Below are 15,775 nucleotides of genomic sequence, written 5' to 3'. Positions count from 1 at the left end.
ATTAGTTTGTAATAAAAAAAACAGAAATATCTTTAAAATGAAACTCCAAAATGTCGAATAAAATATTAAAATATTCAATATTTCTATTCAGAAATTTTTTTTTGGATTTCTAGTTATTTTTGGTAGTTTTTAACTATGAATGAAACCACAAAATTGAACATTTTCGCATTTAAGTTTATTCATTAATTAATAATTACACGGGTTAAATCAAAAAAACAGAACAAAGAATGTAAGCTAAAAGTTCTAAAATATTTTCGAAATCGGGAATGTGTTTAGATATATGCATATGTGTATGTCTGGAGCGTACAAACTTTTCACACCAATGTAAAATGTAAAATGTTTAAAAAATATTTATGTCGAAATTGTATATGCTCTTCCGCCTAACGCTATCTCTTTCTCTTTCGTTTTCTGTCTCCCTTCGATTCACACCTTCGTTGTTTCGCTTTTGCTTAGAATTAGGATTTGTTTTTATAAAAAATATATGTGTATATATATATATATATAGATTTTTAACATTAGCTCTTAGCGTATATATGTATATATTCGAACAATGTTTTATGGGCTGGTTAAAAAAAATCAAACACACACGCACACAAATCAATATTGACAAGAGACAGAGAGCAAAATGCTGAAATACTCATATATGTATATATATATATATATATAAAAATGTGGTTCTCGGGCAGATAAATGCTATATCGTTTCTCCATCCGTATCGGTTGCAGGATGCGATTTCAATTTCGATTTCGAGGCTTGTGAAAGGCACATTGCGTTCTCTTCTGGAACGTTAGTGGGCATGGATATGGATATGGATGTGCGGAGCTTAAATGACTTTACAACGTTTCGAGGATTCTCCGGGGATTTAAGTACAGCTGCCAAACTGAATGTTAATACTAGAATTTAATAGATGGATGCCCACGGGCCGGGATCCGTTGTCTGTGGGAATGATTGCTTTCATCGAGCAGCCGGATCGTCTGGGTTGTCCAGTGGCATCCAACTACGGATGGTGTCGCGCATTGCGCATCAGCGGAACCAGCAGCGACGGCGGTCCTGCCTGGCGCAGGAAGGGATGGGCCAGCAGCTCGGCGGCGGTGGCACGCTGCGCCGGATCCCGCACCAGCATCCGGTCGAGGAAGGACTGCAGGCGCGGCGAGACCTTGTGCGCGTTCTTCAGGTTCGGCGGCTGCATGTCACGGATGCGACGCATCGCCTGCAGCGGCGGTTCGTTGAAGAACGGCGGCTCGCCGTCCACCATCTCGATGACCATGATGCCCAGCGACCAGATATCCACTTCCGGGCCGTACGGCAGGCGCGATATGACCTCCGGCGACATCCAATACGGCGTGCCAACCAGACTCTTGCGCTTCGGCAGCTCCTGTGACACCTGGGCGCAGAATCCAAAGTCCGATAGCTTCACGCGACCATCGGCGGCCAGCAGAATCGAGTCCGACTTGATGTCGCGATGAATGACGCCCTGTTTATGGTTTATCGCCATCGGCAGCACCGTCGAAAGAGACAGAGAGAGAAGGGAAATTGGTTAAAAGCGTTCACAGTTTGCGGTTTTCCCCCAACCAACGCCCTTTCTCCCGCAGACAGACACTTATCGCATTACACGAGCCAACGTGGGACAGAAATGCACAAAAGAAACCAGATCGACCCTGCAACGCCCAAAAAGAATTTCCTGCTCTTGGGAACACGCTGGTTTCCCTAACGTGGAAGATAGCATAAACAGGTTGGGTTCTAGTTCTAATTTCATTTAAATAGACTACATCTAAAACATTAGGAATGCTTAGTATTGTGAAATGTTGGGGCTTAAACAAGTTCCAATTGACTGACTGACTTAATATTATTATTATATGCTATTCTAATATTGATAGTTTTAATATCTCAAGTTGTATCTCAGGCAAAATCATAGCAAATTGGCTTATCTATCAATGAGTAATGAACTATAACTTTAAACTTCCTTCATCATAAGATGCAATTAACTATCCATTCGAAAATCGCTCTATGCACACTTTTCGCTTTGAGGTAGGGCATGCACGTGCGATTTCACCTGGCACTTTGGGCGTGCTACGCCACTCGATGGCCCACTGTGCGGCCGACGACTTTTGTTGGTGACAACATTTAGAAATTGAAACCAAAGCCACGCGAAAGCGGAGGGCGAAGAAAGCGCCGCAAATGGCAAGGTACAAAGGCACAAAGAATCGCATGATGGCGAGTACTCCGTTCTCTGCTGCCCAGTTTGGCCAAGGGAATGGTAATGGGAACGGGGACAGGAAAGGGGCAGTGTCATGCTGGTCACGCACCTGTGAGTGCAAATAGGCCAAAGCCTTCAAGCATTGCTTGCAGACGGTGGCTATCTGCTCCTCGTCCATGCGCGAATGGGTGACAATATCGGTGAGGGCGCCGCCCTCGAGGTACTCCATCACCACCCAAAGCTCATCGTTGACCAGAAAGCTGGAGTATGTCTCCACGATATTGGGATGATGGTAGTCCCGCATGATGACGACCTCGTTGAATAGCAGCTCCCGTCGCTGCTGTTTGCGCAGATCCATCTTCTTCACGGCCACCTGGCGACCTGTACGTAATGAGAAAACCAAATGCCATTAATTCAATGGTTTTGACAATAGTTAAAGCGGATGTTCTTGCCTGTGGATTTGTCCGTGGCAATGCATACGGTGCCCGTGGAGCCCTCGCCTATTTTGTTAAAGTGGTCGAGGTTCTCGCGTGGATCACCGGCGGAGACCACCATCTGAAGGGCGGCACGGAACTGTTCGTGGGTGAGTCGTTGGTCCTGCTTTGGCTGACCCGCCGCTCCTCCACTGGCGCCGCTCGCCTGCTGGGCAGCACTGCTCGCTCCCCCGCTGGAACTGGATGCCCTGGACGCCGACTTGGCCAAATGTTGGTGATGGTGCGGATGCGGATGAGCATGCGGATGCAGAGGATTTTGGTTCTGATCGCCACCCTGTTTGGCCTGCTGTTGCTGCTGCTGCTGCTGCTGATGGCTTGTGGGATACATGGGAGGATAGCTGCCGCCGCTGTTGCCATTGTTCGTGTGCGAGTGATTGGATCGCGTGCCACTGGCCACCGAACCCACGGGCGAAGTCTGCTGTTGCTGGGGCATGGAGCCGCCGGATGGCGGGGCCAGATTGCTGCGATACTGCTGCAGGTTGGTTTGATCCGTGCGCACGGCCAGTGGTCCTGTTGCTCCATTCGCGTGCGCATGCTGACTGTTATAGAGCAGGGAGGGATGGGCACCGGGTGGCTTAAAGCCACCGCTACTAGCTCCACCTACTCCCGGTGTTCCAGCTGCCGGTGGTCCCTCCTCCTCCGGCACCGATGGCGGCACATTGGCTACCCGTCGCACTCGCGGCGGACTGGAACTCCGCAGCGAATTGGATCTGGCCACGTGAGAGGTCTTCGGCAGGACTATGCCGCCCGTCTCGGGTGGCATCATCATTCCGGGGCCATGGCTCATCATTGGGTGTGCGCCAGGTGCCATGGGATTCATCGGCGCCATTGAGCCCATCATCATTGTGCTGCTGCTGTTGAGCGAGGTGGTGTCCGCCTTGTTGTTGTTGTGATGCGGACGCACAATAGTCTTCAGATCGAGAATCTCGGTGGGCGTAATCTCCGAGGGATCGACCAGTGGCAGCGGGCGGTTGGAGGACTTGAGTATCTGATTGTTGCCCACAATGGACGCCCATTGGAGGGGCAGGCCAACATATTTGTTCTCCCGCTTGTCGAAGCCCGTGTGCACACGATGCTCAAAATTGCTGGGCATCGAGATCAGCGGTTTCTTTTTCTTCTTCGAGAACATCTTCAGCGACTCGGATTTCCCGTGCTCCAAATTTCTGCCCTTTTACCGCCCTTTTCCACTCCACACCACTCCTTCCCTCTCGCTCTTGCTCTCTATTTTTAATGTGTAATTTTTTTCTTTTTGTTGCGTCGCCCGACAATGGAAAATGCACAAACAACAAACGATGGCAACGGCAAATCCGACAGAAACAACAACAACAACAGCACACAACTTCTTCCCGATCTCACTCACACACACACATGCAGGGACACGGGCACGCACGCACACACACACGCATAGCAGCGGACGCGACTGGGAAACTGGGATTCAATTGGATATGGATGGACAAATCGAGATGCGCACAAGCGATACACCTTCACCACTTGCTCCTCTGGCTGGCACACATTGCACACATTATGGCGACAGCACGAGCGCACAAGCAATTCGCTTAACAAAAAAATAATAAACCTAGGGAAATAATTGCCGATGCCAGAAATAGAGGTGGTGTTTATCGTGAGTATTAGTGCTGGAACGGCTATCGATGTCTATCGCAATGGCGGCAGTGTGACCGTTGCCGTGGCATGGTGAGTTCGCCTGTGGTCAACTGGCTTTTCGAAATTCAAATGTTTGTAAAGTATTCGCGCTGAAAACAATTACCATTCAAAGTAAGATATGTACTTTAAGACACCAAATATTCGTTATAGAATTTCATTGCAATTCCAGTTGAAAACCCAAGTAAAGAGCACAATGTTTAAATTATCATACCGCATATATTTACTTATTTACATTATGATACCGTTTCTCTCTCAACATAGACTTCTGATTTCCATTTCTGTTCTCGACTTAAAAATGATCAATATAAACTTAAAATAAAATATTAAATGTTCTTTATGAATTTATGTATATAAAAAACATGCATACAATTATAACTCTTTCGGTTTTCCAGTTTGCCACCATTCTCTCTAATCTTTTCATCTAATCTGTTATCTTGTTAGCTATAGGGTTGGTTGGTTTCTTTACGTTGCTAGATAGTTGTTTTTCTTTAATTTGTTGGCTTTCCACCTTGGCTGCTGCACAGAACGTCGTTGCAGGTATTTTCCTCGTGTGAATTGTGTGTGTGTGAATCTAAACGCTAAAATTAATAACAAAAACTAAAGACTTAATGCAATCGTTTGCCGATCGCTCTTATCTGACTGCAATCATCATATGCTCGACGTATCGGCCAATAACTCGAATATACGTATTACTACATTATACAGTAGTTGATTTTTTGCGCTATTACATGGCCTCGCATCTCTGTTTGATTGCAGCATTACACGTTTCTTTACTATTTCGCAAAATAATTATTACATAATTATCGTTAAGGTATATTATATATTCAACAAAAATAACGTTAAAATATATTCATTTTCGTTTTTTTTTTGGTGCGATGAATTCTCGCGTAAATCCAACGAAGTGTTTTTATAATTTGTAATCATCAATATGCGTAGTATGAGCGACATTCGCGTGGTCATCTCCCAATCATCGGAGAGCAGAGAAGGATGTGGAACGAACCTATTCCTTAGCTTTTTAAGAGTAAGTCGGAGGCTTCTGTCTCGGTTTCGAGATGACGCTCCTTTGCCGCACTATCTTGAATTGGGTCCTTACTAGTACAGTTCGTTCTGTTGATGTATATACCGCTGAATCTCGTTCCTCCTGTTGGTTGTCCTCCTGGTCGCCAGTTGTTGGTGTTTTAGGGACATCGTCGCCATTGGTTTCATTGCCTTCTCCTGTTGTATTCTGCCAAATATTCCTGCTAAAGGGTTTCCTGGTTTCAGAGTTCAGGCTGTGGCGGCGTACGAAGCGGTATTTGTTCACACATGGCGACTTTGGTGACTGCATGTTTATCCTCGATGATCCTTGAATATCTGGCTCCTGGTGATATTGGCTCTGGACCGAACCTTTGAGCCCACTATTGTTGCCGGCGTCTTCTGTGTCTTGCTTTTCCTTTTCGGCCCTTGATGCTTTTGCTGCTACTGCTGATTCTGTTACTCTCGGCAATGGCTGCCAATATCTTAATCCTAATCCGACGGCGGCCTCATTTGCTATCGTGATGGCCGACTGCGATGCCATTTCTACCGGGGCGGCAAACGGCGTACGGGGGCGCGGATTTTGCGGCGAGCCGTCTGGGAACTCTGCGCCGAGTTGCCCGCAGCTGGCGGATTGAAGCTGCGGATTAACAATGGATTAGTATCATTATCATATTTGGTTGGTCAATTTCGAGACTCCCACTGGCGGTTGCTGCTGCTGCTTACAGCGAGTAATGTGGACAAAAAACATTAATTGAACAAATAATATATGGATACGAAATGCTATGAACAAAACGAAACAATATGGCACACACAAATAAGACAAACACAAACTATAGTAAAATATGAAATTCGCAGGATATAGAAAATGCTACATATATCCTATTTACACAATGGTAAATAAACCATTCCGTGGAGGAAATGGATGCGTTTTTAACTTCGATTTAGTTTTCACTTGTGGCCAGTTTCCATATATGACAATATGATTAAAATGATTGATTTATAATACTATTCATTTTTCATTAGTTGATTTTTTTAAGCACAGCTTAAACCAGTTTTTTATGAACATAAATGGTAAATGAGGGCGAAAACATATAGTAAGTAATGATTGTAAGAATTTTGTCTCTCTAAACTTAAATTACGAATATATTTTTCTTTGAAAATCTTTTTTAATTAGATCACTTGATTTTAAAACATTGTAAATGTATAAAGCCCATTTTAAGCTAACATACCACATTTTTTTTTGGCCAATTGATTTAAGCCTGCTTTTCAAAATTCGGAAAACTGAACAATCTTGTTAATGCCTATTTTACCCATGTGTAAATATGATAGGTAGTAAGCTTTTCTTCTCAACAAAAACAAAACAAATGGTACGCACAACAAAACGAAATGCTTAAAAATAAAACAAATGCAATTATAATGCAGCTGTGTGTGTTTGTGTGTGTGTGTCTCTGTGTTCTTCGATTGTGTTGGTAAAAGGATCAATTCAAAGTACGGAAAGAGGGCGACAGCAACAAAAAGCGCGTAAACTTCTCTCTCTCTCTCTCTCTCTCTCTTCGGGCCGCTCTTACGTCTGTCTCGCTCGCATTTGTGGGTGACAACCCTTCACCAACGGATCGGAACATCCGTCTCTGTCTTACTTACGCAAATATATTGGCTGGCGCTGTGGAGGTCGCGCTAAATTGGAACAGTGCATTGGCATTCGGTGTGGACTGCAAGAAGAATATTTTTGGTATGTTTTCCTTGGTAAGTTGGTTTTGTATAGCAAGTAAATTTCGTTGGTTTTTTTTCTTTTGGTTTTATAGGACGGATCACGATGGTTGATGGTTAATATTTGCTTCTTCTTCTACATACAGATTGGGTTTTGGATGGTTGATGGGTATTATGTGCTTTTTTTTTTTTTGGTTATGTACAAATTGAAAATTTTGATGGAAATTGCTATATGAAGAATGACAACTGCTGTGCATCTTTGTATGTGTGTGGTGTGTGTGTGTGTGTACGTGCATGCGTGTGGGAGGTGGGGGATGGTGTGCATACGTGAGAGCTTGTCAAAAATATACCGTTAACGCATGCTTAACTACACAGGAAACATACATACATATATAACACATTGAAAAAAATCTACTTTCGATTCTAATTGTTAGGTATGTATCATTTGACAAGCCCTGCGACACATGCGTTCTAGGAAAACTACTTACAACTACAGAAATATGTGCATGCATTCAACTACAGCTAATGGAGCAAGATGAGACAAGCAAGATATGCATAAATAATGGTTATAATGTGACTTTCATACACGGAGAGTGCCAAAGAAAATATGTACTAGCTGCATTTTAGGGAATCCTATACTCTACGATTTAAAAATGAAATCTAGAATCAAAATTAAGATGTACTCTAAAACATATTAAATATATAATAAACTAATACATGTTAGATTTGTAAAAGCCTTTGTACTATTTGTATTATAAGAAATGACACTAAGTTATATACAATTGATTATGCGCGAATTTCTTTGGCATTCCCCGTTCTACATATGCATTTATGAGTACATAAGAAATGGCATAAAGTACTGGGTATTAGCAATCGGATATCGTTAAAATCGAGTCGGCGAAACTCTCTGGATATCGCGCATGACCTCGCATTACCTGCATCTGCGGCGCCCCGGGCGAAAAGTTGAACATGGGCATACCGCCGGCGGAGTTGTTGGTGGCACCGCCCGCACCACCAAACTGGTTATTGGCCGCCGGTTGCGAACTACCGAATTGGAAGATGCGCGGATGCGACTGTATTGCGATTCGAATTCATTTGCAGATCCATTCAGTGCATTTTTATGTTCATTTTACCGGGTAGTTCAATTTCATGTTCATTTTGCCGGGTAGTTCATTTTCATGTTCATTTTACCGGGTAGTTCATTTTCATGTTCATTTTGCAGAAGGATTGGTAATTATAATAATAGGTAGTAGTAGGATGGATGGTAGTAAAGTTGATTCGTGCCCGTGCCCACAGAGTTTTCGTTTTTTTTTTTTCAGTACATAGAGTGTACATTACAGATTTACGGAAGTTGCGTAGTTAAGGAGTGTATACATTAAGTTACATGGTATACGACAATATTATTCAACAGTAACAACACGCACGACCGTTTTTGTGTAGAAAGGGTTGTGGAAAAAGATAAAAAAGAAAATGAGAGAAGAATACAAATAAATATATATATATATATATAGATAGAGAGACGTTGTATGTATGTATAAAAGTTAGAAGGTAAAATCAATACGGTAAGTAACTAGCTCTAAATTAATATACAATGTCGGCCAGGTATGTTTTATATTAGGGGGATCGATCGATTTTTGATCGCATTGTTATAATTTCTATAACGTGGGCATGCAAGTCGGAAAATTAAAAGGAAATATGACGGACAGCTACGACTACAAACAATCGCAAACACATTTGTATGGATGAAACCTGGGTGAGTGAGTGTGTGGTGTGATCGATCTACTTCATCATCACATCAGGCGCTCATCTCCCATCGATCACCTTGTGCTTGTACTGCGAATACTATATAAGTTGATCAGGTGGGGCGGGGTGGTGGACTGGTGGTTTGGTGATCTACTGGGAGTTGGGTGGAAATCGTATACTTACATCGCCACCGGAGGGATTATTAGTGGCCGCCGTATTGGCCGTGAAATTGAAGGCTGGCGCAGGAGCAGTCGAGCTGGCCGCCGAGCCGGTGAAGTTGAACGACGGTTTGGCCAGCGGCTCATTGGTGCTGCTTCCGAATACAAATGGAGCACTTGAGGCCTGCAATATGCGAAAAAGCGGATTGGAATTCGTGCAGAATTGAATTCGTATAAATGTACTTACAGCTGGCGTGGCTGCAGTTGCTCCGCCAAAGTTAAATGCTCCTGGTAACGCTGGGGCCGCCAACGGAGCAGCTGCAGCAGGCGCTCCAAATCCTGCGCTTGGGATGGTGCTTCCGCTGCCGAAGACAGGCGCGGCAGCAGCAACTGGCGTGGGATTGCCAAAGATGTTGGTCAATGGAGCAGCAGCTGTTGCCGCTGGTGTTGTGGCTACAGGAGCTCCTACTCCCGCTAGAGAGTTGCCCACATTGCCGAATAACCCAGTAAGGGCTGCATTGCCGCCCGCCGGCGTAGTTGCGGCAGTGGTCGCCGCTGATCCGAATGGTAGACTAGTGGTGCTGGTGCTGGTGGTGTTGTTACTGCTACTGGATGGTCCAAACATGGAACTGCTGCCGAATATCGGAGTCGCCATCGTGGAGGCCGAAGACGAAGGCACCGCCGCACTGCCGACCGCAGCGCTGTTGCTCTTTGCCGCATCTCCATTGCTCGACCAGCCGAAGCTAGGCGTTGTAGTCGTTCCCGAACCGGAAGAAGCACCAAAGGTGGTCAAGTCCGTTTTCTTTTCACCCCAATTGCCAAAGAGCTGAGGGGTCGAGGTGGGCGCAAAGCTGGAAGCAATGGCGTTGGCGGTGCTGGTGCTGGTGGTGGCACTCACGCTGGTGCTTGCAGTGGTACTTGTTGCCGGTGCTCCGAAGATGGAGCTCACGCTAGGGTTGGTTGGCGTTGCTGGCGCAACCGCTGTTGGCTGGCCAAAGAAGAAGGTTCCAGTGTTCTGTGTGGTTGCTGGCTTTGACTGACTTCCAAAACTGAAGCCGGCACCTGCAGCTGGTGCCGAGGTGGCTGCTGCCGGATCTAGACCAGATGCCGGTGTGAAAGCAAAAACTTTCGTAGAGGTTGTTGTCGTTGTTACGGTGCTGGAGGAAACACCAAAACCTAGGGTTGGCGCCTTGGCCACTGGCTGCTGGCTGCTACTGGTGCTGCTCACGGCACTGCCAGCTCCGGACCAGCTGAACATCGGTTTGACAGCCGCGGGATTCGCACTGGTACTAGTCGTCGAACTGGAAACTGTAGAGGACGATGATGGAGCGCCAAAGCTGAAGCCACCCAAAGCAGGAGCGTTGCTGGTGGTGCTGATTGTGGTGGTGAGTGAACTGGCCGTGGTTGCGGTAGTCGGTGCCTTGAACACAAACTGGACTGGTGCTGGTGCTGCTGCAGCTGGAGTTGGAGCTGTAGCTTCTGTGCTCGATGTGGCCGTTGTTTCCTTGATGCCTGTCCCAAAACTCACCGTCTTGGGCTCTTCCACTTTGCTCACGCCAAACATAAAGGTCTTCGGGGCCTCCGTCTTCTTGCTGTCCGCCACATCCTTACCCTGATTGCTTTGGCCGAAACCGAAGCTAAATTGAGCGGAAGTTGGTGCTGGTGTGGTCGTCGTTTCCACAGATGGCTTGACAACCTCCTTTACATGAGAAAATCCAAAACGGAATTTGGGCACCGAACTGGCTGCGGAGTTGGCCGTTGTTGCGGCAGGGTTAAATGCTTCCGGCATCATCTGTTCACAGCAGATACACGTCTTCCGCGACATATCATTCTTTGCCAGGCATGCTTCGCATTCCCAAGTTGATGTTTTTTGGGCTGCCACTAGCTGCTGAAATCCGGCATCCGGCTTGGGGGGCACCTTTTTTGCTGATAATGCTTTGGCGCTTTCGGTGGTGGAGCTAATGCTGACGATAGATCCCGAACAAACTGACCCACAGGTTGAGGTTGACCCAGAGGATGATCTAGATGAGGGTCTGGATAAAGATCCGGAGAACGATGCCGAGGAAGAGCTTATGGATGAAATCAGTGCGGACTCGCTGTTGCTGTTTCTCGCCTGTGAGTTTGGCGTTTGACAGGCAATGCATTCCTCATCACTCGACTTGTTCATCACCAGGCATGTTTGGCACTCCCACATGTTTGCCTTTCGCGTGAAGGAAATATCAAAACCGGATCCGGCTGGCAAATTATTGTTGATCGACGGGTAACTACTGTTCGCTATTGGAGTCGAAGATTTTCGCGGAGTTTCGCAGGCAATGCATTTGCTGGCTTCAGCCTTATTGGACAGCATGCAGGCATCGCACTCCCAGGCAGTCGCTGATTTCTTGAATCGATCCCCAAAGCCATCCGTAATTATAGAGGGAGTCGCAACAGCTATATTAGATGTTGCAGGGAGAGCCATAGTTGCGCCTGGTTTGGCCGACTCACAGGCCACACACTTGCTGACCTCGACTTTGTTGCGCACCAGACACACAGAGCACTCCCACTCGTTGCTTTTCGCATTTGTAATCAACGGTGAGAAGTTGTTGACCTTTGGTGCAACAGTTTTCCTTGGAGTCTCGCAGGCAATGCATTTGCTGGCTTCAGCCTTATTGGACAGCATGCAGGCATCGCACTCCCAGGCAGTCGTCGATTTCTTGAATCGATCCCCAAAACCAACGAAACTTTGTGTGTCAATAGCTGCTGTAGATGGTGGTAATGGTGCTTGGACAGGAGCCGCAGATGCTACCGGCTTGGCCGTCTCACAGGCCACACACTTGTTGATCTCGGGCTTGTTTCGCACCATACACGTATCACACTCCCACTCCTTGGATGACGGCGTTCCGTTTATGGTTGGCTGCGACTGTTTGTTCGTTATACGCAAATCATCCAGTGGTGCCGGTGCCGAGAAGGTGTATTTGCGATTGATCTTCGGCTTGGGGATGCAGTTCTCCTGAAAGTTCGACAAAGGTGTGGGTTCTGAGAAGGTGAATGTGCGTTTACTTGGTTTACTGATTGCAGAAACGTTTCCATTGGCAGCGAAGTTAACAATTGGTGCCGCAGGCTGGGGATTAGCCAGGAAGTTTGGCATCTGCTTGGAGTTTGTAGTAGAGAGGTTGGTGTTGCTACTTTTGCTACTTTGGATTGGGTCGGTGGTAGATGGTTTTGATACCACTGGCACCGTGGGTTTGATTATCAAATCAAACTTTGGGGCGCTTGCCATGTCCGGAAAGCTGATCTGTGGCAAATCCAGCGGCGGGGGTGCTTCCTCTTCCGCCGTGCGTGTCTCCTTGTTGCGCGTCTGGTGCGAAAGACGCGAACGCATCTTGTTTGTGTGCTGAGTATGGTTAGCCGACTGGTCTATCGGAGCAACATATGGTGCAGTTGGCTTGGGCTTCTCCTGGTTGTTTTCCCCACCAGCACGAACGTTCTGGCTGTGAACCACATCTCGAGAGTTCTGTGTAACGCGGTGTAGACGACGACGTTCCAGAAGCTGCTGCATCGTCGGCACCAGCAGTTTGTTAGAGCGCAGTTCCGCCAACTCGTTGATGTGATTGGGCACCGAAACATTGCGGCTGGCACTCGTGGAACGTAGATACGGGGTGGCTGGCGTACCCTGGCGCTGTTGGCGACTGCTTTGATGCTCCTTGATGCTGCTCCCCATTCGCTTGGCATCGATCAATGGCGTGGAGTAGCTTTCAAGTAGGTTGAGAATGCGCATCGTGGTGTTCGACAGCCCGGTACCGGGTTTCTTACTGCCACCTTGGCCCACAGATGTCTCCGCAAGACTGCCGGAGTCTGAAGGTCGCATATCTACCGCTTTCATACCGTATCCAATACCACCAGTCATGGAAGCATGCAGCTGATGCGCCGGTGAGCTGCCGGCAGAATTGAGTCCCAACATTGAGGATGCGGCGGATGAGCTAAGATTGCTGCGACTGAAGAGGCGATTGTTGCCGGAATTGCCCCCGAAGGTGGTGCGTCCCTGGTAAAAGGGCGAGCTAGAGGCAGATGCAGAGCCTGAGTTAGAGGCACTGCCACTAAGCAGACGACTGTCGCTCAGTGCCGACGTACTGCCGTATATGGACGCATTGAAGCGACGTCGTTGGGTAAGGGAATTCAGCGACCACGTAGAATTCCGATGCGATTGCTGTGCGGCGGTGTTGCTTCTGTTAAATATTGACTTGGAGCTCTGCAGATTTCCGTAAAATTCTAAATTGCTGTTGCTGTTGTAATGCGACGGACGAAGTCCGTCGTGCCCTTCACCATTGTCGTGGTATTCGTTCATATCGCTCTCGGACTGCGAATCACCGCAACCTCCTGCGGCCGCAGACAGTTCACTTCGTCTTGTTTTTGTCTCAATGACATTGTTGTTGTTATTATTATTATTATTATTGTTGCTAGTATTGTTGTTGGTCCTGCTTATTCTCAGCAAATGATTGAGATGTTCTTCCGAACTCATGGCCGGGCCAGTCCCCGTCTCATCCATGGTAAGATCGCGTCGATGGGTTTGCTTGCCTATGAGCGATGGTCGCTTGTGGTTAGGAAGGCTGGATAGGCTGTTGTTGTAGCTGGTAGCGGTGCTGCTGCCTCCGAAAGGTATGTTCAGTGAACGGCGGATGCTAAAATGATTTAAATGATTGCCTTATAATTTTCACTAAGGTTTTCTTCTTTTTCGTCTTGGCAATAGCCTGGCTATGCAACGCCCAAATTTGAGTTTGTTTGAAACGAGCTCTAAGGTAGTTATCTTTTTGAATTCCATATTAACACTTTTAGTAAGCATGACTGCAGTAACATACCTGTGTGGCAGATCCCCGGTGCTTCCCTCGGCAGCTTCGTTGCCCGTGAAAAAGTTGTACGCGGGTTCGCGCTGCCGTTGACTACCATACAAATTGAGGTGATTGCGCCGATGTGGCGCAATGTGGCTGACGCCCTTGTACATCTGGGAGCTGGAGGAGCTGGTGGCAGCCGCGAGCGGAGCAGCAGGCGTGGATGACAAAAGGGGCAGACGACGCATGTTCGGCAAATTGACGGGGGTCTCCAGCTGAAAGGGATTCAAGATTAGTTGGGAAATGTAGACAGGATTGAAGATGTGATCTTACCTCCAGGCGTCGACGCTTGGTCTGCACGGCGGCGGACTGTTGGAGATTCTCCTGCTCTTCATCGTCATCCTCCTCATCGCCATCCTCGTCGTCCTCTTCCAGTTCATCCTCCTCGGCCTCATCCTCGTCACCGCCGGCAGCTGCAACAGCCCCGGCTCGCTTGCGCAGCAGGAACACATTGTACTCGCTCCGCCGCGTCTGTTCATCCTCGGCGGCCAGGTCGTGTTCGGCTATGTTGTCGGCCAGGGCCACCTCCTCATAGTTGAGGCCTTTGGCATCGGAGCCGTCATCAAGATCATCGGCTGCATCGGCATCCACTTCGGCTAGCATTATCCGACGGCGTCCTCGTTTCCGCTTGGTAGTGAGGCGTCCATTGGACTGGCGTGGCTGTGACTGGCGGAGATTAGCTGGGGAGGATAAGGCATCGTTCCCATCTTTGGACGACGGCGAAAACCAACCGCTCAAGGAGGCGGGCAGAATGCTGGACACGCGCATCTTCATCTTCCCCATGATGGACTGCAATTGCAATTGCACGGAAGTTGGATATTTGATGGGAACCAAGTTATCGTCGACTGTACTTACGTTGTTGCTGTCAGACTCCCGTAGGGCTCCCGCCGAGGATTCATCCTCTTCCTCCTCCTCCTCCTCGCTTTCTTCAGGCAGCTCCTTGAGCGGCGTCAGCGGATGCTTTTTGGCCAATTCGGCTTGCGAGGATTCCCTTTGCTCCTGTGCATCCTCCATTATGCCGCTTTAGATTCAGACTCACCTTTTTAGCCGGCGAAGCAACGGCACAAAAGAGAGATGCAAAAAAAACGCGAAAAAGAAGCGTTGCCGCACACACAACAAAAAACGTAAGTAAAAAAAAAAACCAAAAAAAAAGCACACACTGTTGCAATTCCTGCGAGCTAGTTTGTATGTGTAGGTGCGGATAATGTTCGCTCACTCGCTTCGTTCTCACTCTCTATCCTGCCTTCTCTCTCTGTCTGTGCGTGTGCAAAGGTGTGAGTGCGCTTACGCACGCCGTCGTGGTTTTTTTTGTTCGCGTTTCGCCGAGGTTTTACACACGCCGCGATATTTTTAAATAATATTCTGTTTGGCGCCACAAACTGGTCGCGTTTGATCAGGATTTGACTTCTTGGCCACCAATGAAGAGCAAATTCTGGGCACAAGCACTGCAAAATTAGAGGCGGGAAAAAGGATTGAATACCGAATTCGGGCGAAGCGCTCGAGGTTCTTGCTTTTGGCTTTGCCCTTACCGCTTTCCAGCATGCCGCCCGTTTTCTTCAATATTTGTTTTACTTTTGCCGGATAGATTTGATATATATTTGATATATTTTCACCTTCCTTTTGTCTTTGTGCTTCTTCCACTTCTTCCGCACACACTGCTTTCGCAATTCTTCGTTCCTCTTCTTCACGCTCTGCTCACACACACACGCGCGCAGCGATTCGGTACGAATTTTGGCGTTTTACCGCCGCGAAATCCACACTTTTAATTGCAATTTAACATTTGCCGCTGGTCGCATTCAGGTTTTCCATTGTTGCACGAGAACACGCACCACCGATTTGCAAGAAACAGAATTTCAAAAGAGCACGATTTGATTGGGGAAAAAACGCGTGTGTGGCCACAAAGTAGAGCTGGAACCAAAATCGATGTTTGTC

The 15,775-nt window shown here is 47.3% G+C and overlaps 2 protein-coding genes, 1 long non-coding RNA gene and 1 other non-coding gene across 6 annotated transcripts; all 4 read right to left on the bottom strand.

The window, feature by feature from the left end:
* Positions 1 to 155: 155 nt before the first annotated feature.
* On the bottom strand, positions 156 to 4,327 carry mbt (mushroom bodies tiny). Its single transcript, NM_078651.4, has 3 exons — positions 2,650 to 4,327; positions 2,307 to 2,578; positions 156 to 1,474 (listed from the first exon to the last, which is right to left on the bottom strand). The coding sequence occupies exons 1-3, from the start codon at positions 3,818 to 3,820 to the stop codon at positions 998 to 1,000; spliced, it is 1,920 nt and encodes a 639-aa protein (NP_523375.2). The 5' UTR covers positions 3,821 to 4,327; the 3' UTR covers positions 156 to 997.
* On the bottom strand, positions 1,738 to 2,235 carry sisRNA:2 (stable intronic sequence RNA 2). The gene has a single exon (NR_163213.1). It is a non-coding gene; the product is annotated as a stable intronic sequence RNA 2 (long non-coding RNA).
* Positions 4,328 to 4,552: 225 nt separating the features above from the next.
* On the bottom strand, positions 4,553 to 15,771 carry Nup153 (Nucleoporin 153kD). 3 transcript variants are annotated; one of them, NM_001103532.3, is made up of 9 exons: positions 15,373 to 15,771; positions 14,699 to 15,288; positions 14,117 to 14,632; positions 13,814 to 14,058; positions 9,226 to 13,636; positions 9,004 to 9,162; positions 8,013 to 8,150; positions 7,012 to 7,079; positions 4,553 to 6,007 (listed from the first exon to the last, which is right to left on the bottom strand). In NM_001103532.3, exons 2-9 carry the CDS (start codon positions 14,855 to 14,857, stop codon positions 5,914 to 5,916), a joined length of 5,790 nt encoding a protein of 1,929 aa, NP_001097002.1. In that variant the 5' UTR covers positions 14,858 to 15,288; positions 15,373 to 15,771; the 3' UTR covers positions 4,553 to 5,913. The 3 variants fall into 3 exon arrangements, with proteins under 3 accessions (NP_001097002.1, NP_573136.3, NP_001138206.1); NM_132908.5 differs by lacking the exon at positions 8,013 to 8,150; NM_001144734.2 differs by lacking the exon at positions 8,013 to 8,150 and having other exon boundaries at positions 14,699 to 15,771.
* mir-4965 (mir-4965 stem loop) lies at positions 8,818 to 8,904 on the bottom strand. Its single transcript, NR_047825.1, has one exon. It is a non-coding gene; the product is annotated as a mir-4965 precursor RNA (primary transcript).
* Positions 15,772 to 15,775: the final 4 nt, after the last annotated feature.

The sequence above is a fragment of the Drosophila melanogaster genome, chromosome X (genome assembly GCF_000001215.4).
Source record: "Drosophila melanogaster chromosome X".
In the NCBI taxonomy this organism is placed as follows: domain Eukaryota; kingdom Metazoa; phylum Arthropoda; class Insecta; order Diptera; family Drosophilidae; genus Drosophila; species Drosophila melanogaster.
This window is presented reverse-complemented; position numbering and strand designations above follow the sequence as displayed.

Bases quoted from the DNA above. Each gene is read 5' to 3' on its own strand.
- Nup153 (NM_001103532.3), bottom strand. From the start codon at position 14,857: ATGGAGGATGCACAGGAGCAAAGGGAATCCTCGCAAGCCGAATTGGCC. The intron at 9,163-9,225 runs GTAAGTACATTT...CGCATATTGCAG, and splicing joins CAACTGCAGCCACGCCAGCT to GCCTCAAGTGCTCCATTTGT. The intron at 6,008-7,011 runs GTAAGTAAGACA...GTTAATCCGCAG, and splicing joins GCGCCAGCCAATATATTTGC to CTTCAATCCGCCAGCTGCGG.
- mbt (NM_078651.4), bottom strand. From the start codon at position 3,820: ATGTTCTCGAAGAAGAAAAAGAAACCGCTGATCTCGATGCCCAGCAAT. The intron at 2,579-2,649 runs GCAAGAACATCC...CATTACGTACAG, and splicing joins TGCCACGGACAAATCCACAG to GTCGCCAGGTGGCCGTGAAG. The intron at 1,475-2,306 runs GTGCGTGACCAG...AACCATAAACAG, and splicing joins TGGCCTATTTGCACTCACAG to GGCGTCATTCATCGCGACAT.